Source organism: Artemia franciscana, chromosome 3 (genome assembly GCF_032884065.1).
Source record: "Artemia franciscana chromosome 3, ASM3288406v1, whole genome shotgun sequence".
In the NCBI taxonomy this organism is placed as follows: domain Eukaryota; kingdom Metazoa; phylum Arthropoda; class Branchiopoda; order Anostraca; family Artemiidae; genus Artemia; species Artemia franciscana.
In genome coordinates this window covers 42,464,707-42,491,003 of record NC_088865.1, presented here as the reverse complement: position 1 = coordinate 42,491,003, position 26,297 = coordinate 42,464,707, and the positions used below count along the sequence as shown (strand labels likewise).

At 34.5% G+C, this 26,297-nt stretch overlaps 1 protein-coding gene across 2 annotated transcripts in view; it reads left to right on the top strand.

Annotated features, from left to right (window-relative positions):
• The window catches only part of LOC136025283 (uncharacterized), a 134,246-nt gene that overhangs the window by 84,820 nt on the left and 23,129 nt on the right, over nucleotides 1–26,297 (top strand). For both annotated transcript variants that reach the window (XM_065701167.1, XM_065701166.1), the window contains exons 4-6: nucleotides 1,037–1,225; nucleotides 5,360–5,604; nucleotides 16,846–17,052. In XM_065701167.1, coding sequence (XP_065557239.1) covers nucleotides 1,037–1,225; nucleotides 5,360–5,604; nucleotides 16,846–17,052 — 641 coding nt within the window. The remainder of the gene's footprint in view (nucleotides 1–1,036; nucleotides 1,226–5,359; nucleotides 5,605–16,845; nucleotides 17,053–26,297) is intronic.

Below are 26,297 nucleotides of genomic sequence, written 5' to 3'. Positions count from 1 at the left end.
TGGTGTTAAATTATCAATACTAGTTTTATTTAGTACTAGTTTAATACTAGTTTATCCATTAATAACGCAAAATAAATCTGTTTAGTATAGAATACGAATAATTTAGTAGGTAAAATTTCAGAAAAATTATAAGTTTTTTCTGTTAATTATGGATCCTTTTCTTCTGGCCTGTTGCTGATGTTTAACAGCGTCCCACAAGGTAGAAGCCTAATTATTTTTTTTTCCTTTATCAGTGTCAATTTAGCCAGATAGAAATTTGCAGATCTATTTCCAATCCTTTAAGATTGTGTTAAAAATATCAGAAATAGCCCTGAAGAAATTCTTTATGATTCGTGGATAAGGCCCACAACAGTAGCGGGTTTATCAATTCTTTTAAATCTAATAGATTTTTAATCTCTAATATTTTTGAGGTTAAAATAATAGAATAATTATTAATAGAAATTATTGAAGAAATAATTTCTTCAATTCCACTCAATTTCTATCCAATTAAACACCAGATTTACTATTTAGGACATGTGTAAAATAAAGTACCGCAAAGAAAAAGAATAATTGCAAGGAAATAATAACTACAGTAAGCCGATTTTAAAGTAAAGACTTTAAATGGTGGAAAAGGTGATTTGTTCATCTGTTTGAACAACCACGAAAACCGAAGCCTACAGAGAAAACTTTTAGCAGGCCATAGTGGGAGAAAACTCCTTTCGAGAACAATGCAGTATCTTGAAACTGATGCCTTTGTTGTCAATAATGAAGAAATGCAAAATTATTTCATTCCACTTATCCATTGTGAGCCGTAAACCTGTAATATGGCATTTGTTTTATCTGAATGTACCTTATCATATCCAGTTCTTAGAAACTGAGATATATATTAATTGTAGTTCCGAAAAGTATATGTCCCTTATTACCTGTGTCTATTTAGTCTTTTTTCCAATTTTGGTCTCTCTATCACTGTCTCTCTATTTTTTCTTTTTTCCATTTTATTATTCATCTGCTTTTGTTTTTTATTTCCATTGTTCTTATTCTTATGTTTTTGTTTCAGGATTCTTGTATCCATCACAAATACTATAAGTCTTTTTGGAGTTTCAATCGTTTTTTTGATTTTGTGTTCAGATATCTTGACGGCTTTGGTCAGATCATTACTTCCAGGATACACAATTTGCACTTGGCTCTTAGTGATTACTTTATTACTAATACCCTTATCATGGATTGGGTCACCCAAAGAATTCACGTAAGTTTAGAAATCATACAGTTAGGGATTTAGTCGTAGTTGAGGGAACGAATAGCATCGGTTGTTTTCTATGGAATTTGTGTAGGGCTGCAACTGAGAACTTAGCATTATCCCAAGATTCGGTTCCGAAAGATCTCAAAATTTTGAAAAATAATTAGCAAGATTATAAACAACAATAGTATGGCAACCTAAAATTTGGTCTTACACGCCATCTATTAAGGAATATTTCAAGAGAAGCAAACTCAAGTTTGAAATCAGGCCCGGATGGCAAATCTAATATAAACAAATATTACCGTGAGAATACTTCACAAGACTACAGTCAATATTCAAATCAGATTGCATAGGCTACGTGAAAATGATCAATATAGGCTAAATAACATTTAAAGGGGGCACCCGATAAATATTACGTGGGAAAGGGTGTAAGAGCTCAATTATTTTCCGAAGAAAAGCATAGGAAAGGGACATTGCTTTAAAGACGATATATCGTTTTAATTTACAAAAGCTTGTGAATACCTCATATTTCAGCATCCTTGTTGGCCAAAGGGGTTGTTGGATTCCAGTGCTGGGCCTCTCCCTTCATCCTAAGAGTATTAATTTGCCTTACAATAAAATATTAATGACATTAATATCAATATTTTTATTGCACTTGATCTTAACTACAGATACATAACTGAATTCTTTCATGGGGAGGGGGATGGATATATGACGGTAAGAAATATCATTTTCATCATGTCTTATCTTTTTTTTTTATTAACCTTTGAAGAATCCGTTCCTAGCCCTTTCCCAAATAGTGTCAGATATCCAAAAGCAACAGGGGAAATTAAAAGTGAAGTGACGATAACTAAAATATTTACTCGAGTGGGGTGAAATAAAGTATCTATTCATGCTCAAAGAACACGATTTCAGTAGTTTATGTAAAAACCTTTTATTTTTCATCTAAATCAAAATACCGATAGTTACATCGAAAGAAAATTACGAGCCTGAGAAAATTTACCTCATTTTAGAAAATAGGGGGAAACACGCACTAAAAGTCAAACAATCTGAACGAAAATCACACAATCAGATTCAGCGTATCAGAGAACCTTATTGTAGAAGTTTCAAGCTCCTATCTACAAAAATGTGGAATTTAGCATTTTTTTTTTTGCCAGAAGACAGATCACGGATGCGTGTTCATTTTTTTTTTTTTTTTTTGTTTTTTTTTTTTGTTTTTTTGTTTCCCAGGGGTAATCGTAACGACTCAGTGGTCCTATAATGTCGCGAGAGGGCTTATTCTAACGGAAATTAAAAGTTCTAGTGCCCTTTAAAAGTGACCAAAAATATTGGAGGGCCCCTAGGCCCCGTCCCACGCTCTTTTATCCCCAAAGTCACAGGATCAAAATTCTGAGATAGCCATTTTATTCATCATACCGGAAAACCTAATAATTGCGTCTTTAGGGACGACTTACTCCCCCGCAGTCCCCGTGAGAGGGGTTGCAAGTTACAAATTTTGACCTGTGTTTACATATAGTAATGGTTACTGGGAAGTGTACAGACGTTTTTAGGGGGATTTTTTCGGTTTAGGGGGGAGAGTTGAGGGGGGAGTTACGTCAGAGGATATTTCCATGGAGAAACTTCTCATGGGGTAAGAGAATTTCAATGAAGGGGGCGCAGGATTTTCTAGCATTGTTTGAAAAGACAATGAAAAAATAAATATTAAAAGTTTTTTCTACTGAAAGTAAGGAGCAGCATTACAACTTAAAACGAACAAAAATTATTACGCATATGAGGGGTTTACATCTTCGGTTTACCTCACTCTTTACGCTAAAATATTTTTAGTAATTTCAATTATTTATTCTACGGCCCTTGTGATTCAGAGGTTATTCTTAAGGAATTGGGACAAAATTTAAGTTTTAGTGTAAAGAATGAGGTATCGACGAGGGTTCAGCCCCCTCATATACGCAATAAAAACATACGAATATAGAAGTTTGTTACGTAAGTTAATTCTTAAGTTATGTATATTTTTCATCAATGAAAACTTTTGTAAAAATTTGAAAATTCTAGTTGCTTTTTCAAGTAATCAAAAAATTGGAGGGCAACTAGGCCTCCTCCCTCGCTCATTTTTTCTCAAAATCTTCTGATTAATTGCAATTAATTAATATGCAAATTTTGTTTCAATTGTTTATTTGCGGAGAGCCAAGATCAAAACATCCATTGATTCGAAAATGTTCAGAAATTAAATTTAAAAAACAAGTTTTTTTAAATGAAAGTAAAGAGCAACATTAAAACTTAAAACGAACAGAAACTACTCCGTATACGAAAGGGGCTTTTCCTCCTCAACGCCCCGGTCTTTACGCTAAAGTTTCTTACTGTTTTAAAAATAGAGTTAAGAGAAAGAGTCAAACTTTAATGTAAAGAACGGGGCGTTGAGGAGGAAAAGCCCCTTTCATATACGGAGTAATTTCTGTTCGTTTTAAGTTTTAATGTTGCTCCTTACTTTATTTAAAAGAACTTGTTTTTTTTAGTACTGAAAAAATATTAAATTCCCTTTGATTTTGGGAGCCTATACAAGATTAATTATAAATAATTAAGTCTTGTAAATAAATGCACTTTTTAATTTAGCCTTTCACCCACCATATTTGTTTTTTCGAACTTTAGATGAAATTTCTTATTCCAGTTTCGGTTATCGATCCATCTGACTGATAAAGAATAAATAAATTACTCAAATTTTAAAATAATTTAAACTGATTAACCGTGCAAAGGTTTTAGGTTCCAAAGAAGCGTACAGTGCAAGATTAAAGATTGAAACTCAACTAAATAAACTCAACTTGATTAAAGAACTGTATGTAAAAGCATATTTATTCGTTTACGGTACATCGAGACGGTACATGGTACATATTATGTACATATTACATCGAGACGGTACATGGTACATATCGAGACGGTACATGGTACATATTTATTCTTTTACGGTACATGGAGAGTTTATTGACTATCATTTACTTTACAGTTGCATTTTTAGTTCAAGTGTCTTGAAAAGCAATCGGTAAATGAGACACCTGTGTTTTCTAATTATTTACATTTTTTGCACTTTGAATTGCTTTCAGTTAACTACTTTCGCGTAGATAGCCGTACAATAATCAAGCGGCAGCTCATTTAAAGGATAATTTCTGATAGCTATGAGTTTAATTTTGCTGTTTATTTTGATTTAAAAAAAGTACCCTTTTTATATCAACACCATATTATACCATTTTCCGTTTTGAAGATTGACGTAATGTGAACAGAATATCGTCTTGTCGTTTATAAATTTGTTTGACTTTAATTAAACATTATTTTACACTTTACATTTTTAGCTAATCGCAGTTATTTAAAAACAAATTTCCATTATAATTATTTTACACCTCGAAACTTTGAAACAGCTATTTACTGAAAATTTTTCAGAAAATTTGGTGCTTCGAAAAATTGAATAAGATATATAAATGTACTCCAAAGGAATTGCCTAAAGATAGTATTAGGCTCTTGTTTGAGTTAGAGTCCCGAAAATAATATTTTGTACTAAAATTTATTTCAATATCAATTTCTGGGGAAATCGTGAAGACAAGTTGAGATAGTAAAGGGCATTAATACCGAGATTTAACTAGTACTAATTTCAGCCAATCAAGAGTGTTCATAAACTTTTTTCAGCCTATGAAAAATCTGGTTGGTTAAATTTAGTGCCAGCTAAATCACAATATTAGTAAACTCTGATTTGGACGACATTTAAGGAAAGCTGGATGACAAGCTGATAAAACTGCACTTTTTGTCAATTCAGCTGGCACGAATGAATATTGGCTTTGGAGAAAACCTGTAAAAAGGCACCAGCTGACACAGAAATTGGGTTGGTATAGACCACAAAAAAGGTTTTTATATAGTGGAAACTGAAAATTGAGACATTGCAAGTAGTGGGGTGGACGAGAAGCAGTCTCTTGTGTCTTAATGATTTGCAATGGACTGTGTTGAAATGATTTGCAATTTTCAGTAGTAGTAAACAATATTTTCAGGATCAAGCTGCTGCAATATCGAACTAGATATGAAAATATTTTTACTTTTCTTATGTATTGTTGAACCCAAAATATTTGGATAGTGATAATAATACCTATAGTCATACTTTATTTTCAGATGGGCTGGAATTGCTGCGCTCGTGACAACAGTTATTGCAAGTGTTCTTTCCATTATTCAGGCTGCTATTGACGCTCCAACTGTCAGTCCCCCTCCAGAATACCCTGCACCAGGATTTCTAAGTTTCTTTTTAGCATTTGGTGCAATCTTGTTTAGTTTTGGTGGAGCTTCTACTTTTCCAACTATTCAAATTGACATGAAAGATAAAACTAAATTTCCAAAAGCCGTGGCAATTGCTTTTGTAGGTAAGTGTTTTCGTAAATACTCTTATTTTAGATTTGATTGCGTAATGCACGAGGAAGACTGAGAGTAGAGTAGAATAGAGGTAGACTAGTGTAGACCGATCTGTATACTCTAGTGTGAGACTTTCTTTGTTATAAGCTTCCGCAAAGTTCATCAAATGGTGCTCAAGACATAATAATCACTCGTTTGCTAATCAAGCAAAGCCAGGGGTTGTACAAAATTGGCTTTGTTTACAAATCCGGGAATATACAGGGTCCAGTATCGGAGTCACAGAAGACTGTGATTCTGAGTCACAGTCTTCTGTGACTCAGAACGAATCTGAAAGTCTTCGTCGTAACATATATGAAACTAGACTCAATAATATAAAGTAAGCTCTGAATTTATACGGAAAGTAATCTGGTCCAAGAACACGTTATTGACCTCTATGGTTTATTACATGTCGTGAGTTAATAGCTTTATGATCTGGAAACTAGGTGGCCATAAAAATATACAGGTTTTTCCGATTCTAATGCTCCGAATACAACAATAAGACAAATATGTGGCCTTCATGTGATCTGAATAACAAAGAAATATACATGGGTAATGAAGTTTACGCTAGTGCACGGATTAACGACACTTCTTGACTAAAACAGTTTATGCATCGTGCTTGCGGTATTTTGAATCAAACCCCGGGACAGTGTTGTCAAGCAAAGATCAATCCACTGTGTCACCACAAACGCTATTTATCTACGTAAAAAGACCGCCTAAAAAGACTGTTCCAAAAGAGAAGAAGCCTGTGAAAAATTAAAAAAGTTTGGTGGGGTTGGGAACAATTTCTGGAAAAAATACTGTTCTGGCTTTTGTGAAAAATTTATGTTGGAAAATTTTGCTAATTTGGTATATCTAGTCTTCTTGGGATGGAGGGGAAGCCCCCCGGCAGTCTCTTGTAGAAGTCTTGACTGTAAAGGACACTTAACCAAGACGATCTTAGATGGATATCATTTGAAGTAGATATCGAAGTTGAAGACGTCAAAGACGATACTACAGGGCCTCTCGTAGCCTAACGATAATCCATGAGAAAATTCATGAGAGAATTAATTTGTTTGTACATATGACTTCGTGTTAAAGAATAGAAGAAGGAAATTTTGAAATTACTCTCATTGGCCTATTGAAAACAGTCTATAGAATAATTTTGTGACTTTGAAAAATAAGGTAATATTGTTCCAGAAATAGAGGAAAATTTCTGATTTTTACATTTCTGGTCTTCTTTGGAGGGATGAGTAAGTCCTCCTGCCGTTTCATTTACATACGTTGTATGCAAATAAGATTTTGCCAAGATTATCTTAGATAGATGTAGATACCATTTACATCCAACAATACACTACAGGGCGTAGCCTCGTGAGTAATTCAAAGCTTAAAAAAATATCATGGAATTTAGTGTGGCTAAATATGCCCTTGACTAAGGCTGTATCCCTGGTTTTGGATATGATTTATGATTGAAGTCGACCAGATAAAAAATTTTGAAATCGTTTTTGTAGCCCTTGACAATAATGAGATAAAAAGAACAAGTTTTTTCAAATGAAAGTTAGGAGCAACATTAAAAATAAAACAAACAGACATCATTCAATATATGAGGGGGGTCTTCCTCCTTTCTAATACCCCTTTCACGCTATTGTTTTTAAGCACTTTTAAAAAAGTTTATTATTCTTCATAAGCAGTCCTTGGGTTTCAGGAGCTGTTCATTAAGAATGGAGACAAAAGTTCAGACTTTAGCACAAAAGTAGGGCACTGAAGGGCCCCCCCTCAAATACAGAAAAATTGTATTCCTTTTGAGATTTTTCGTTACCCCTTACTTTCATTTGAAGTAACATTTTGCTTATTTAATTTCTGATCATTTTAAATTATGCCAGGAAACCCGTCTCCCTGTTCATGAAAATCCCACCGAGAAAAATTCTGTGGAAGATTCTCATGACTAAAATGCTCCCCCTTCAATGGGAAAGTGCTCCCGGACAATTCCTCGTACCCCTCAGAAAAATTCTTGTTCATGATTTCGCCTAAACAATTCTCCTTAGCGCATTCTAATTCGAGAATACCCTTGTTTTTTTAATGTAACTTTTAATTGTTCTTAAAATTCAGACTGGAAATCCGTCATATTCAGAAAATATTTTCCGGCCCTCCTTGCTCCGATGGAAAAGTTTTTTCAGCGTAAAATTTACCCACGAAGAATTATTTCTGGTGATAATTCCCCATGGAGAATTTTTCCCGCGGAAAATGCCTCTTCACAGAAGAATCCCATAGATAATTCCAACCCCATTGTATATTTCCTTCTCACAATTCCCACGGAAAATCTCCATATGCAAAATTGGATCACCAAAGAGAAAATAAGACTAATAAAACGATTTTTATTAACTTCCCCTTAAAAGTTCACCCCTAAAAATTTCCCTCCCAATGGAAATTTCTCCCTGTAAAAATCTTCCCCATTGAAAATGCCCCCTCCCCCTGAAAATATACTTCCTAATAAGAAATAACAAATGTAATTAGTGGCAAATTTTTGTAACTTGTTGTCCTTCCCTCGGGGGTTGTAGGGAAGGGTTTCATTGCCCCCCCCCCCCGGCTTCCTCAATTTTCAATAAGATTTCATGACTTTTGGTGGATGTTTCCTCCATCTTTCGAAAATAAGATATAATTTCTCAGGCGTGTAACTTATTATGGGTAGGATTCACTTTAATGAATCTTATATATTTAGAATCGGCATAGAAATCTAATTTTTCTTAGGCAATTCTGGTTTTTGGACTTTCGGTTACTATTGGGCCGAGTCGCTACTTACTTACATTTCGATACCAATGAACTGTTCGAAACACGTTTTATGCAACCAGTAAACATAATTGGAAACAGAATATTTGTGAATGGCACTCAAAAACTTCAAAAAAGTAAATTGGACTGACTTAGCCTATGGACGGCTCTATTAACCTGTAAAATGGACAAAATGACGTTCACAGTTTTTAATTTTTAAGTAATTCATTTTTCCGACGTATGAGTAACTATATTTTTAGTTTTTGGAGAAGGTATCTGTAGACAATTCCACGTGACATTTAAAATTGTTATCTGGCACTAATGCAAAAAGAGAGACCAGTTGTATTGTATATATTTGTTTTTATTAACGGGAAAAAATGAAATGAAGATTGAATATTGGCAAATGACATTGAATACTTTTGCCAAAGAATGTTTTAAGAGTTAGCCAGACATTTGACAGTTGGAATATGTTGGAAGTGAGTAGTTAATTTGGAATGAATGGCCAAGTGATTAGGATAAGAGCCTAAGCAGCTTAGATTAACGTTTGGATTATCTTTTTCAAACAATTGGTTTCCAAAAATGTTTTCCACAAAAGAATTTGGTACTTATGTGTTATAGCAACCACACTCAAGAAGTGAAGTAGGGTTAATCATAATGAAATATACTAAAATATGATGAAAATATAATACTTTAGCAACAAAATTATGGAAACTACAACAGAGAATTTTGGAAAGCAGGCCACCCAGAACGCATAGTATAAATACTTAACCAAACCTACCACCCTTACATGTGAAATATTTAGATAAGATATACCTCCATAGCACTTTATCTCGCTGAGACTAAGCTGTTTATCTTCGAGTGAACATGAAAACTCGTTTCATATTCATTACAGGTCAAGGACCATGTGTGGTTGCTGTATCATATAATTACCAAGAATTTATTTCAAAGAAAAGTAGAAATAAATTCAAATAATAATTCAAGTCTTAAACAGACATAAATTATTATCAATTAATAAAAATACAAATAAAATCATTATCAATTAATAAAAATATAAATAAAGTTTGTAACGAACAGAAATTACTATAAATAACTAAGTCAGATCTAAAACGGGCAGAAATTGTCCCAAACAGGAGTAGGCCTAACGGCCGCTATTTCTTCTAAAGACCAGTAGGCTATTTATGCTTTATTGAAAACAATATTCATATCGAGCTATGTGTTTTTATTTCTCATAACCATATTACCATAATTACCATATTACCATAATTACCATAATAACTATTTGTATCAATCATTTTGATGAAATTTGTTCTAAAGAACACGACAAAGGCTGTGGGAGAGGATGGGAACAAATGGAATGGGACGGAAAGAATCACCTGGACTTAGATTATACTAATGATTTGCGTGTCCTCGATGAAAATATTAGCAAAAAGAAGCATTTTTCGGAGATCTTAAGAGTTCATAGGACGCAAGTAGGGGTGGATCGAAGGGAGAATGAGGTTGGGGGTGACTCACATCCTTGGTTTTGCGAAGTAGTATAATTCGTTTATTTTGACCTCATTGAGACCCCAAGTGCTCAATTCTGAGACAGTCTGAGTTGTATTTCCTTCTCCTGAAAACACTTTTGCATTTTGAAACTTCTCGGTAGGGAAATGGCTGGTTTTGACAAAACTCAGCTTCAATCGTAAAAATCAAATACTAAATTTGCTTGTAAATATAATTGAGTCGTTTTATTATATAATTTAATCTTAATTTTCTTATGTCGTTCTTCAATAGAGTCGTTTAAATTAAACCAAGTTGAAAGGACCTGACTGGTAGCAATTCATGTCTTAAAAAGATGTTTATTCTTGCGTATGATTTGTTTTTGTCAGGTCGTTCAGTTCTAGCCCCTGATTTTTCTGAAGTAATTTAAGTCGTCTATTTTGTCCTTATCCAGTTCCCAGGAGCTCAATTTAGTCAAAAATAGTCTATGTTGTATTTTCCTTCTCATGAAAAGACTTTGGGATTTTCAGACTTCTCAGCAGAGAAATCGTTGATTTTAGTCTTCCTTAGCTTCAGTCGTAGATACCGGAAATTGTATTTGGATGTAAATAGAATAGAGTCGTTTTATTGTATCGTTTAATTCTTCTTTGAAATATTTCCGGATTTAAACAGAGTCGTTTAAATTTAAAAAGTATAAATAGATTAGTCTGGTAGCTTAGTAATTGGCCTTAAAAATCTGTTTGTGCTCACATATTGTCAGATTGTCAGTCAAACTTTGAGTATGAGTGGAAAATAAGGCAAGAATCTTCTAAACACAATGGAAAAGTAATTAGAATTCAAAGAAAAGAAGCCCCAGGAGACCCATTTCTAAGCAAGTGTATACAGGATAGTGAAAAAACTTAGATATCAATGCGAGGTTGAGAGGAATACAACGCTTGAGAACGAACAGCAAGAATTGGCTATGTCATGCCATTGATCAACACGGATTACGAGAAGGAGTCAAATATCGGGAAAGACGTTTCCGATTAATGACTAAAGAAGGTATTTTTTACACGTTTAACTGAGCTCGAATACGTTATATCATTAGCTGTTGGTCCCAATGACATTGTTAAGACTGTCTAGACACATTTTACGTTGAATGCAATAGATATCTCGGTGAAAATACATTGTACATCCTTTTCTGTGTTTGAGTTATGTAAAGAGTTAACAGTCAATTTCGCTGAAGAACTTCTTAATATTTCAACAATTAGTGGAATTTTAGTCGAAAGTTGCAGGGATTTTTTTTGAAAGTACTATTCACAAGGGTCAAGGATTCCAATATCTAACGAAAACCAAAGAAAGTACCTTATTTCATGTAGTCTTAATCAACCAAAGCCGAGCGTTTCCCAGATGATCCTTTAATATAAAGAATGAAACAGTGGTGTTTTCATCCGGGATGGTATGAGGATTACCAGGTCTCGGAATCTGATGTCGAGAAAGATGCTGCCTTCTTCGTCCTATATTTCCTTTTCTCCAGTAATCCCAGGTGCGACCAACTTGGAAAAGCTTGGTTGGAAGACAGTCTACGGCAACGGCACAAAATGAAGAGCAAAGAAATGTCGAAGAAAGGAAAAGTGGCAAGTCATTTCTCTTACAGAGTCACAAAAAGCAGCTTTGTTCTGTTTTTGTCATTTCTTCCATAACAGCAGTCATGGGGATTTCTTACTGAATAAAACCACTCGAACTAAGGTTCTGCAGCAAGCAAAACGTGAAGAGACAAACAGAAAAATTGTAAAAATTTTTTTTGATGCTGCAAGGACCCTAACGTGACAGGCATTGGCCTTGGGACAAATAAAGAACAAAAATGCAGCATTGTTCAAACTGTTCAAATTCAAGCGAGATATATGTCAGTTCTCGATACCCGATACACACCATATAAATTTACTTCTATACCCACAATACTCCAGACCCAGTTCATTGACGTTTTTTAAGTAGAAGTCAGGGAGAAGATCCTCGACGAAGATACGAACTCAGAATTTATTCTCTGACACGATACTCGATGCTTCACCTTCTGATAAGCTGGAGGGTGCAGTCCACAATACCCGCTCAGAAGGACACTTAGAAAGATACTATTAGATGCCAGTGATGCTAATGACGAAAACAGGCAGGGTATGGTAGAAAGTATAGTAGGAATATTGTCAAGGAGAGGAATTCCTCTGCATAAACTAGCTTTTCCGTCTTATAACTATGCAAGTGCGATGTCTGGTAAATCTAATGCAGTCCAGCAGAAAATGCCTGAATTTTTTATTCGTCATGTGGCCTATATTCCCTGACAGGCCCACATACTAAACGTTGTAATAGAACATAGTGGCAATTTATCTCTCTGGATCGTATAGCTTTTCAACATCCTTGACAAAATATACGTGTTTTTCTCTTCATCTACAAAGCGTTTTGCCACCCTTAAAGGAAATCTCTTCAATTGAAAGCAGCCTTAATCTCCAAAACTTACCACGGACTCGGTAAACAGCAAGGGCTGAAACCATACAAGCAGTAATTACTAAGTTTGAAGCAATAGTTTCAGCCATTTGCGAAAAAAAACAGATCATAAAACACCGATAAAATAAAACCGAAACCGAAATAAACAGAAACAAAACACCGATGTGAAGTCGAAGGCACAAGCTAGTGGCATTTTGAAAAGTATTCTAAACTTTGGATTCATCGCTTGGCTAATCTTTATGAAAAAAAAAAAAAATCATGTAGATGATAAAGATAGAAGCAGAAAAACTTAAAGGAGAAAAGAACAACAGCATCGAAGCAATCGAGATGCTTGAAGCTATGAAGAAACTTTTCGAAAGAATATTGGAGAATGAAATGAACAATTTCACTGACAGTGCAAAAAAGTTTGCCAGCATGAGAGAAGTCAATCCAGAGGCAGATATCGTTAGAAATCATCGTTGGTGACATGTACCATCTCATTTTGACAGTCGAGATTTGAGTCAAGCCGAGATCTCAAGGTATTTATTCCCTGAATTATATTTTAGAATCCGGCTCGTAAGGTTGGCTACAATGATGGGAATTAATCTCAGAGCTTACCTTATCAATTTTTGGCGATTTTTATTCTAGCTTTAACCTGCTTTAAAAAAACGATTTCAGTTGCAGATATTGAGATTGCAACAATTTTTTTCCAAACCAAGAAAGACATCCAGATTATACTGCTTTTCAAGTATAGCTGTCTCTGTTTCAGTTTTGTTTCAGTTTTGTTTCAGTTTTGCCATGGCACTACTTGTTTCAGAGAAGTTATAGGTGAAGGAAATTTCCGGCGACACCAGCCTGTGCAAGCCAATCGCCTTCGCAAATTTACGGCAACAGCACCTGTTGCAGTTGCTTGCTGCTGCTGAAAGAACATTTAGCAAGCTCAAGTCTATTAAGAATTTGCCGAGAACGGCCATGGTTGATTTTTGACTAGATTCCTTATGTTTTTGACGAACGAGAAAGACTTCAGCGATGTCAATGCCTTAAACAACATAGTCCACTGATAGTCCACTTTGGAAAAGAGGTGAACACAAACATAGCTCTGTTTAGCTCTTCTGTTTTAGCTCTTTGTTTGTCACCGTAGATGTGTGCAAATGATAGAAGGCTAATTATAATAAATTTTTGACGAGTCGTATAATATGACCTAGGAATAGTTTAAATGATGGAATCCCCCCCCCGCCTTGGCCTTGGTCCTTCGAGCTATCCCTGGGCGTAAGAATAGGCATCAAAATTAATCAAACAGTTTGTAGTAACAAACTGTAACTAATGAGCTACTCCATCCACTAGTAGGTTAAAATCTAAAAACAGATTTTTATAACAATAGAAAAATCAAAAAGATTGGCTTTTTGTGCTGATTTCAAATATATAGGATTCTTTACATTCAATGTTGCCCGCCAAAAGCTACCAGCCTGAGGAGATCTGCCTGATTTTCGAAAAAGAGGGGAAACATCGCCTAAATATAATTAAAGCTTATTGAAAATTACACTGTCAGATTCAGCGTATCAGAGAACTATACTTTAGAGTTTTCAAGCTCCCATCCTTGAAAATGTGGAATTTTGTATTTTTCCCAGAAGAAAAATTACAGATGAGTTTATTAATTTTTTTTCTTTGTTCTTCCTATGGATGATCGTATCGAACCAATGGTCCTAGAACATTGGGAGAGGGCTCATTTGAACAGATTAAAAGTTCTAGTGCCCTTTTTAAGTCATAATTAGCATTTAAGGGCAACTAGCGCCCCTCCAACATCCCTTTTCCCCCAAGGTCGCTAGACAGCCATTTAGTTTTTTATTGTTGGAAGATCCAATAATTATGTCTTTCAGGATGAAATAACCCCCCCCCCCCGCAGTCGCTAGAGGAAGGCCCAAAATGTATTGAATTTTTCAGTTGATCAAATATAAGTATATGTTATTGGGAAGGAAACAAAAATTTTTTCCTTGATTTCCTGGAGGGAAACAAAAAATTTTTCCAGAGATTTCCTGGGAAGGAATTTTCTACGGATGGAACTCCCCATTGGGATGGAAGCTTCCCGGAGTGAATATTCCAGGGGAGGTTTTAGATGGGAGGGTGGTGGACTTTGCCAGATACTTTTCCGTCGACGAACCCATTTTACATGTGGAGGTACTCTGATGGATTTGTCCAGGAGAAAATTTCAGAGAAGTTGGGAGTCTCTGGAGATTTTCGAGGTTTGGAGATTTGGAGATTACGAGGGGATTTCCCACGGGAGAAATTCACTATGTGAGATTATCACCAGGAAAAGTTCTCCATGGGAAAAGTCTCCGCGGGAGAAACTTTCCGTTGGGGGGGGGATTTCTGAGAAAATTTTTCACACAGGGGGGATTCCGCCATGACCTGAAAAACGATCAGAAATTAAATTTAAAAAAAGATTTTTCTGCTAAAAGTAACCAGCAAGAGTAAACTCAAACAAACAAAAAACATATTTTATACATTAGAGAGGCTGCCCCATCCTCAATACCGCGTTCTTTAGACTAATGCTTAGCCTTTTTTCCCAATTCTTTAAGAAAATTTCTGAAACACAGGGGCCGTTTGATGAGAATCAGAACCTTTTTTATAAATGCTAAAAACTTTATTGCGAAGAGTGGGGTAATAAGGAGGGGGCAACACGCCCAATATGCGGATTAATTTCTGTTCGTTTTAAGTTTCTATGCTGCTCCGCACTTTCAGTATTACAAACTTGTGTTTTTTTATAATAATGTTAAGAAGATTGTGCGGCTCAATCTGCAAATAAATAAAGTTGAAGGGGTTATTTTTTGGGTTGCCGTCTAACTGAACATATTTCAGACTATAAGCTGCATGAAAAATATAGTTCAATTCCCGCTTTCTAGGGATATAATAAGAGGAAGGTTGAGATAACTAGGACACCTTCTGCGAATGAAGGATGATAGATTGTCAGGACTATTCTTTGGGCCGACCATCATCCGACAAGATCGTCCCTTGGGCCAACCATCTAGAGCAGTGGTTCTCAACCGATTTTAGCCCATGCCCCTGGGTATTTCTAAAATCCTGATGCCCCCTCCGTTATGTTCAAACTTTGTTTTCTCAAAATTTTAATTTTATTCATCTGAAGGAAGCAAAAAGATTATTAGCTTGATATCTTCTTTTGGTTCATCGTCTAGGCATATTTCATAGCCTACTAATGAAAAATATTATCTAAATGCAATACCCTTGTATGTATAACGGCATTGCAATGCTATCATGTAAGCTCTTTAAACGCATTTGAATGTGACGTCATTGATATCAAAAGTTTTTTTTTAGCTTAGACTCGAAAGTATAGTCAGCCGAAAGATGCACGACCTACCCATGACCCACCAATGCCCTATCCCACCGTTCTCTTTGTAAGACTTCAAAGTAGTCGCGTAGCAAACCTCACAAGCAAAAATAAAGTTAGAATAGAATATTTGAAAGTAGAGCTTATACTTAAATAAAAATGGTCTTATTATTTTACAAGTGCCCCCTTGAAATAAAGTTATTTTAGGCTAAATATTTTAATCAGTAAGATCAATAAAATTAAAAAAAAATTCCTGGTAATATTATTTTGTAAAAAATTAAAAAAGACCTCTGTGCGCAGTTAGGTTACTGTAAGCAGACACTTTTTTGGTGGGATGGGGGACTTAAAGTAAAAGTGGAACAGACATAATCCACTAAATGACTAGGTATCATTAAAAGCTCATTCAGTATGTCTGGTAGCGATAAGTATAAAAAAAGTAATAAAATGGCTTGGGTATGAATTATTCGTGTGAATAAAATGGCTTGCATATTATTTATAATTAATTTATGAAGGTCCAAAAAGTAAATATGCAATTAGTTTCTAATGTTTTGGTTTGAGGATTCTTGATATTCCAAACCCCAGCAGCTCACCTGTTACCACTCTATATACTTTTTTACACCCCCTTCTTTGAAATATATATATATATATATATATATATATATATATATATATATATATACATCTAATGGCCTTGATTTTTTTTCAATTGATAACCATCAGATAATCTCATCAAACAGTTCGTGGTAATGAACCGTAGTAATGAGCGACCCGGCTCAATAGTAAACAAAACTCTAAAAAACGGAATTTTGATACCAAGAGATATATAAAAAAAATCGGATTTTTATGCTAATTTTAAATATAAAAAACTTAAACATTAAAACTTAAAACGAACAGAAACTACTCCGTGTATGAAAGGGGCTGTTCCTCCGTCAACGTCTTGCTCTTTACGCTAAAGTTATTTACTGTTTAATAAAGTAGAATTGAGAGAAAAAGTAAAACTTTTGCGTAAAGAGCGGGACGTTGAGGGAGGACCATCCCCTTTCATACACGGAGTAATTTCAGTTCGTTTTAAGTTTTAATGTCGCTCCTTACTTTCAGTTAAAAAAATTGTTTTTTTTTATTTAATATCTATATAGATTAAGTGTAAAAACATGAAAGGTTTGTTCGAAAGTTATGAAGAGGATTATATTTCCAGGGCTGATGCTTATATATTTCCCAATGGCTACAACTGGCTATTATGTATATGGTGACAGTGTCGATTCAAACATCCTGAACAATTTAAGTCAAGGACCGATGACAGTGGCTGCTCAGGTCTTAATCGGAGCTCATGTCTTCAGTGCATTCATCATAATATTCAACCCAGTTTGCCAAGAACTAGAGAAAGCCTTGAAGGTTCCATCAGGTATTCCTTAATGCTTTGACTTATAACTTTTACTACCTTAGGAGTGAGTAAGGACACATTTTGATATACTAGTCTTAGTCCTTGTGGTACTTCTTACTTAGTTGAGGGACAAAAACACAAAGCTACTTATCACTTCAATGGTTTGCAAATCCATTGGATAAAAAATGAAGGTCTTTTACATTACTTTATAAAAATAAAAGTTTCATCTAAAAAAAAAATTGAAATATGTTTCAAATATCTCAGTATTATCAAAAAGTGAGAAAATTTCCATTTGGATACCACCATTTTATCCACCATTTTATTTATAGAAGCATGTTGCTTCATCAAACAGTTCGTGGTAACGAACTGTAGTAAGGAGCGATCCGGCTCAATAGTAACCAAAACTCTAAAAAATTGAATTTTGATATCAATAGCTACATCAAAAGAATCGCATTTTAATGCTGATTTTAAATATATAAGTTTCATCAAGTTTAGTCTTACCCATCAAAAGTTACGAGCCTGGGAAAATTTGCCTTATTTAGGAAAATAGGGGGAAACACCCCCTAAAAGTCGTAGGATCTTAACGAAAATGACACCATCAGATTCAGCGTATCAGAGAACCCTACTGAAGAAGTTTCAAGCTCCTATCTACAAAAATGTGGAATTTTGCATTTTTTGCCAGAAGACAAATCACGGGTGCGTGTTTATTTGTTTGTTTTTTTTTTTTTTTTTTTTTCCCAGGGGTCATCGTATCGACCAAGTGGTCCTAGAATGTCGCAAGAGGGCTCATTCTAACGGAAATGAAAAGTTCTAGTGCCCTTTTTAAGTGACCAAAAAAATTGGAGGGCATCTAGGCCCCCTCCCACGCTCATTTTTTTCCAAAAGTCAACGGATCAAAATTTTGAGATGGCCATTTTGTTCAACATAGTCGAAAATCATAATAACTATGTATTTGGGGGTGACTTACTCACCCACAGTTCCTGGGGGAGGGGCTGCAAGTTAAAAACTTCAACCAGTTTTTACATATAATAATGGTTATTGGGAAGTGTACAGACGTTTTCAGGGGGATTTTTTTGGTTTTGGGGGTAGGGTTGAGGGAGGGGGCTATGTGGGAGGATCTTTCCTTGGAGAAATACGCCATGGGGGAAAAAATTCAATGAAAAGGGCGCAGGACGAATCTGGTCACGTTAGAAAAAAACGTCAAATTCAGAGCTTAATATACAATACTGGATGTTCGGAGCCTCTCTATTATGGAGTATAATTTGAAAATAACATAACTATACGAGCGATAAAACATATATACCACAACCATAACTCAACTAACGAAAGAACTGCTAAGAGATAACACAACTATAAAGCGAAAACAGGTGAAAACTAACGGGAAAATAAACGAACTAAGAGGTGGAAGGGGCCCAGAGAAAAAATATAATCCTTTTTCAATTTTGAGCCTAACTTCCGCAAAGGATTAATAATGTCAGAAGCCCCGAAATACCGAATTATTTTCTTTTCAAACAGTTCGTGGTAAAGAACTGTAGTAAGGGGCGACCCGGCTCAATAGTAATCGGAACTCTAAAAAACGGAATTTTGATGCTAAAAGATACATCAAAAGAATCGAATTTTCACGCTGATTCTAAATATATAAGTTCCAATTAATTTAGTCTTTGTCATCAAAAGTTACGAGCCTGAGAAAATTTGCCCTATTTTGGAAAAAAGGGGGAAACATCCCCTAAAAGTCATAGAATCTTAACGAAAATCACACTATCGCATTCGGCATATCAGAGAACTCTATAGCGAAAATTTCAAGCTCCTATCTAAAAAAATGTGGAATTTCATATTTTTTGCCAGAAGACAAATCACGGGCGCGTGTTTATTTGTTTGTTTGTTGTTGTTTTTTTCTTTTCCCCAGGGGTCATCGTATCGACCAAGTGGTCTTAGAGTGTCGCAAGAGGGCTCATTCTTACGGAAATGAAAAGTTCTAGTGCCCTTTTTAAGTGATAAAAAAATTGGAGGGCAAATAGGCCCCCTCCCACGCTAATTTTTTTCCAAAAGTCAACAGATTAAAATTTTAAGATAGCCATTTTGTTCCGCATAGTCGAAAACCATAATAACTATGTCTTTGGGAATGACTTACTCCCCCACAATTCCTGGGGGAGGGGCTGCAAGTTACAAACTTTGACCAGTGTTTACATATAGTAATGGTTATGGGGAAGTGTACAGACGTTTTAGCCAAAAAAAATTAATATACTAATTTCATTTCAATAATTTATGTGCGGAGAGCCAAAATCAAACATGCATTAATTCAAAAACGTTCAGAAATAAATAAAAAAAACTAGTTTTTTTAACTGAAAGTAAGGAGCGATATTAAAACTTAAAACGAACAGAAATTACTTCGTATATGAAAGAGGCTGCTTCCTCATCAACGCCCCGCTCTTTACGCTAAAGTTTTTTACTGTTTTAAAAAGAAGAGTTGAGAGAAAGAGTCAAACTTTAGCGTAAACAGCGGGGCGTTGATGAGGAAGCAGCCTCTTTCATATACGAAGTAATTTCTGTTCGTTTTAAGTTTTAATGTCGCTCCTTACTTTCAGTTAAAAAAACTAGTTTTTTTTATTTATAGCAAGTAGAAGAGACGTGCCTCTAGTATAACGACTACTAAACATAATTTTTTACTGTATATACCAAATTTGAGAAAAATAGTGAAATAAGGATAAAACTTTTTTTTGTTTTAATCCTTGAATGAAAACTGATGCTGCGGAAAGCTAAAAATCCTTATTTTTTGCTCAAGTGTAATATTATGAAATCCTAGGATGTATTTTTCATATAGGACGTGATGACATATATTCCACAATTCAGCGATAAATCCAAAGTTTGTGCAACGATGACCCATCCTTGGTGCAGAGATATTCAATGGTTACAAAAAGTAGCATAAATTAAGCAGGCATGTGAAATAAATTTTATTGTGTTTGATATGATGGGTGATGTGACTACTTTTTCGATGCATCGTAAACAACCCACAGGAGCAGTCTCCGTAGCGAAAACATTGACGATTTCAGAAATATACGCCGACCTTCAGGGCCATTGCTCTATAATTTTGTTTCAAATTAGGTTTTGAAACACAACAAGAAGTCCTAAAAATCTGTAAAAATATTTTGTGTATTTGCACTGGGAAATGTTGAACTTTCGACTAGTTTTGAAACACTTGTAAATTTTTATACAGGTGACAAAAAATAAAAAGATTTCAGTGACCTTATAAACTTCTCCCTGCTTATATCCCTGCCTCCTTGACCATTTGATTTTGTAAATAAAAAATTTAAAACATTATATGGACAGTAAGGGTATTATCTTCATTGCTAAATAAAAAATAAAAAACATATATAGACAGTCAGGTTAGCATCTTCATTGCTAAATAAAAAATTAAAAAACATAATATGGACAGTCAGGGTAGTATCTACATTGCTAGGAAGTTGAAAACTTTGGAAAGGGAATATTAATTCCAAATATTAGAACAAAAAATCTCAAATAAACTAATTGAACAGATATAAAGTCAAGATTGAATCCAATCTGCTAAAAGCATTATCACTTATTTCATCATATTTTTATAGCTTTCATAGCGTGGTGTAATTGGCTCCATGAGATGACTTTAAGCAATTCAAAGTATTTAAAATTAGTTGAGAATATAGTTCTGGCAAAGCAGGATAAAATTTTATGTTTATCGGGCTCTTCTGATTAATTAGGAACTGAGGACATTGAAAGTACCACGATGACCAAAACGGCAAAAATTTAGCCTAATAGCTTCTCCAATTTTCTTAAAATTTTTATAACAATCATTTTATGTTTTTTCGGGTAATTTTCATCACCTAAAAAACATACCTTTTCGCCATCTGTTTAAAACGATTCCAACTTTATTTAGTACATCGTATTATATCTTGGCCTTGCCCTTTATCCTTCTTGTGATTATTTTACATTCTAAAAAGTGATTTTAGCCCACTATTGACGCTAATCTTTATGCAAGTACTTATGTATAAGGTAGGAGGGGTTGTTTACCTTATCTATGTTAAAATTTGGAGATTCTTATGATAAATCCTTGGCCTTTTCTAACAGTTTCTCCATTCGTATTCGTTTTTTTTTTACAAAATTGTATTGCCTCCTGGACAAATTCTCCTTTCTACTATGGATTCTTGTGCTTTTCTCACGATTTCTCCCTTTATTGTGTTTTTTTTTACAAAGTTTTCCCTCATCTTAGATAAATTCTTCTTTTTACTGTAAATTCTTTGGCTTTTCTTACGATTTATCCATTTGTTGGATGTAAAGTTTCTTCCTCCCTAAATTTTGTGAACTGTCAACATTGCTCCTGGGGAAAATTCCTTCCATGTGAATTTATGCTTGCACTACATACATTTGCAAGCTACTTATCATGCTATTATAACATTACCGTGCATAGTTATTAATTAATAGATTAGTCAGAAGCTGCGCAATAGTGCCACCTAAGTAAAGAACAATGTTGGCACAATGGTTTTTTTTTTCCAGGGTACTTCGTATCGAAAAACTTGTCGTAAAAACTCTGAAAAGAGCTCATATGATTGGAACTTGAATTAGCTAGTGCACCTTTTATAGTCTAAAGGGATTGGAAGGCAATTAATCCCCCTCCCTCGCCAACTATTTCCCCAAACATATTCAATAAAAATTTTGACATAGCCATTTTGTTCAACGTAGTTGCAAGTCCAGAAATTATGTCTTTGAGGATGACACCCCTCCGCTCAAAGCCCTCAGGGCAAGGGTATATATAAGGTTTTATAGAAAGTATTGTCATACAAACTCCAAAAAGGGCTCATTAGATTGGAAATTAAGAGGGCAACTGCCATTTTTAATGGTCGAAAGTGATTGAAGGGCAAATGCCCCCATGATCATCATTTTTTCAAACATTTCAAATCAAAATTTTGAGATAGCCATTTTGTTCAGCGTGTTTGAAGGGTCCGGAAATTATGTCTCTGAGGATGACAGCCCCTGTCTAACAGCCATCAGGGCAAGAGTTGTAAGGTATGCTCTGGGGGCATATAAGGTTTTATGGAAAGTGTTGTCGTAGAGACTTCAAAAAGGGCTTATTCGATTGCAAATCGAGAGGGCTAGTGCCCTTTTTATTAGTCAAAAGTGATCGGAGGGCAAGCGTCCAAAACGAACATAAATTACAATAAATTAACAAGTCAAACTCAAAAAGAGTAGAAATTAATATCAGTAATGCTCATAACCCCTATGCCTTCCCAAGGCCAGAACATAGTTTGTACTTTACTGAAAAATGTTATTAATAGAAATAAATCTAATTTTTTTTACTTTTTTCAGAAAACTGCCGATTATGTTCTGGCCTTGGGAAGGCATAGGGGTTTTGAGCCCTACTCATGCTAATTAGTGCTCGTTTTGACTTTGACTCAGTTACTTATTGTAATTCCTGTTCGTTTTTGGTTTAATTTATTTATCGATGCCGGGTTGCGGTAGTTTTACGCTTGGTAGATTATTTGATTTTATTTTTGCTTATTTTTGGTTTAATAGAGTTCTTTAATTTTCTTTGAAAAACTAATTTTGCGGAAAAGTTTTTTTTTTACTTAATATCATAAAAAGTCTGCTATTTCAAACAATATCATTCATCGTAAATGATTCATCGAAAAGTGAGAGTTCTTTAATTTTCTTTGAAAAATTAATTTTGTGGAAAAGTTTTTTTTTTACTTAATCTCATAAAAAGTCATCGTAAATCATTCATCGAAAATCATTCATCGTAATTCTAAAGTATAGTATTATTACAATTCCTTCTCAAAAACTAAAGAAAGAAATAATCCATTTAGTCCCCACTCAGAGTTCAGGGATTTTGAAAAAAGGTTAATCCCAAGGAAACAGGCACGTTGAGTTCGAGAGTGGTAAAAGTTTCAATGATTTCTTAAATTAAAATAACAAGTGTTTTTGTTTGTCTTTTCTTACTTTAAGAAACTTGGAGAGAAAAGGTAAAACCTCAACAATATTCAAGCTGCCATTTTTAAAATACTTAAATAAAAACTTTTTCCAAAACAGAGTTTTTCAAAGAAAAGTTAAGAGCTACGTTAGAACAAAGAGGATCAGAAATAAAGTCAAATAACAATTCAAACAGAAGATGAACAGAAATCAATGTCAATAAATAAAGTAGACTCGAAACGAACAGAAATTACCGTAAACAGGTGTGAAGTTAGCACCTAAGTTTCTTAAAGACCAAAACGTCATTTGTAATTTTTGAAAACAATTTGTAATTCGAGTACTGATTTTAATTCGTCATATCATCAAACACAACATGACACAAAATTCGTATCTCAAGTCTGATAGACTTGACAGAAGTCTGACAGAATAGAGTTACAGACAAGTCTGACAGACAAGTCTGACAGAGTCTGACAGACAAGTCTGACCGACAAGTCCGACAGAATAGAGTGGTGACATCTGTCCTCTTCCCTTCCTAACAAAAAACCAAAAACAGATTGGATTCTATTTGTATGCCATTGAAAGCGATATTTATTTTGAAGAATGTGGTTTTTATTAGTCAAAACAACGATAGTAATGAAAAAAGGAAGACAATTGCCTAATTAACCTATAGTACTGAAAGTGACTAATAAATCTAGGCTGACTGTTTGATGTCATGATATCAATTTCTGGACGACATAACAACTTTTACATATGATAAACTGATATAAGAGGAATATTTAAACTATATTCTGTTTTAAGTGAAGCGAAAATGACGACCTAGACTTAAGGAGGCTTAATGGATTAGCTCTATTTCCCTATTTCGTTATTTCTGTTCGTTTTAAGTTTGACGTAATTTTTGTTGGTTTTTGGTCTGATTTATTTATTAATATTGATTGTTGTTCATTTTAAAAACACATTATTATTTTAGATTATTCCACTCGCCTTTGATTTAGCTTAGCTGTTTACTTTGTTTGAAAAAATCTTATTTTCTTAGAAATAAATTAAATTAATTTCTTTTCGATTTCAATTACCAGCATTTTTTGTTAGCTAATTAAAGCAATATCTGTATGTTTTTTGTTTTTAATAATTTGTTTACTTAAACTTTGGATGGACGAGGGGAAAACTATTATAATAAATGGATTGAAAACTGTATAGTTCTTTGCAAAAAAAACTGTTAGGCAGTGGTATTATCAGTGACATTATCAGGGCCATATGTCTTATGGTGTTATGGGTATCATGTAAATAAGAGTAAACAGGGATAAAATTTTACATCTTAGAAATGATAGTCAACAAATGAAAAATACGTAGTGAAAATAAAAGAAACAAACTCCTGATTGCAAGAAACACAGACTAGCACTGGAGAATATTTGGGAAACCAACACTGCCAACGCTTTGAAAAAAAAATGTACCAGTTTTCTAGCTAATATTGTACCACGAAAGATTAATTTTTACTATTTCAACAGCAGTTTAACAATTTGTCATAGCAAGAAGATAATTTTCGGTTAAATAAAACTTGAACAGATGTTTGTGTCAGAAAAGATCAAGTAAAGCTCAAAGGGGTACGTACGTATTACAGCGACCATACTCAAGAAGCGAGGTTAGGTTAATCATAACGAAATATACCAGAATAAAATGAAAATATAATACTTTAGTAACACGATTACAGAAACTACAACAGAGCTCTGGAAAGCAGGCCGCCCAGAGCGCATTATATTAAATACCTAACCAACTCTACACATTAAATTTTGAATCAAATATATACGCTTAGTAGTTTAACTCACTCAAGCCTAGCTAATTATCTCCGAGTGCACGCAGAGAATCCAGCCTTACAATCGATCACGAGCAGCATTGTGGTTACTATAATACGTAAGTACCCCCAAATGTATCAGAAAATCTGTTCCGCCAAAATATTCCGGTTGTAGGGGTAGACCTACCCAAAATTTTAGATGTTACCAAAACGGCACAATTGCACTGCGGTAGCAGCGCTGCAGGAATAGCTTTAAATTGATTTTGAAAGAACTCAAATTCAAAATTATGCACACCAGGTATAGTGCACCGCACAATACAGCGGAACTGTTCCAAGTGTGGTGAAACAAGTGATGCTTCAAGATGAACATGAGTTGGTAGAGAGTGGACGACCCGTCGTATAAACTTTAAACTCTCCTAGGTGTTTGGAAGCACGTATCGTTAGTTCTTAAAATATCCAAACATTACCAAAACATATGATAAATCTGCTAACGATATGGGCAATGTCACTTAGCTCATAAAGAGTTGCAAAATTAAACAACGAGTGTTACTTTTTACAATTACATCGTAAAACCTTATCAGCTTTGTATGTTATACTCCGACACCGCAGTATTACCAAATCACTTTCCAGGCAATTCACTCTTCTTGTGAAGTCATTTGGCATATATATATATGAAGTACTTGCATTTTGAAGTAAAGTATAATTGAACAAAATGAACTTTTGTCTCTTACATAAGAGGGAAGCTCTCACCCCTCAGCCACTGCATAGTGCTAGCATTTCCACTCTCTCTCACTCTCTTTTATATATATATATATATATATATATATATATATATATATATATATATATATATATATATATATATATATATATATATATATATCTATGTCAAGTGCAGCTTTGAATGCGTGGAGGTGGAGAGTACACAACTATGTTGGCCTCAAGCGGCTTTGTAATACAGTGAGTTTTTAGTAGTAGTAATAGCAGTAGTAGTAATGGTAGTAGCATTAGTAGTAGCGATTGTAGTAGTAGTACTAGTTGTGGCAGTAGCTTAGAAGTATTAGCAGTAGTAGTTTTTGTAGTAGTAGTAGTAGTAGTAGTAGTAGTAGTAGTAGTAATAGTAGTAGCAAAAGAAACAGTAATGGTAGCATTAGTAGTAGTTGTTGTAGTAGTAGCAGTAGCAGCATAGTCGCAATTGTAGGAGTAATAGAAATAATAGTAGTGTTAGTAGCAGTGGTAGTATTAGAGCTAGTAGAACTAGTGATATTGGTGGTAGTAGTAGCAGTTGTTCTAGTATGGTGGTAGCATTAGTTGCAGATGAAGGAGTGATAGAAGCAGTAGTAGTAATAGAACTAGTAGTAATCGTAGTAGTAGTAGCAGTTATCGTTACAGTAGTAGCAGTTGCAGTAATAATAGAGGTAGTAGTAGTGGTAGTAGTAATAGTAGTAGTAAAACTAGTAATGGTAGTAGTAATAGTAGTTGTTGTAGTAGTAATAGAAGTACCAGTAGCATTAGTAGTAGTAGAATTAGAACTAGTAGTAGTAGT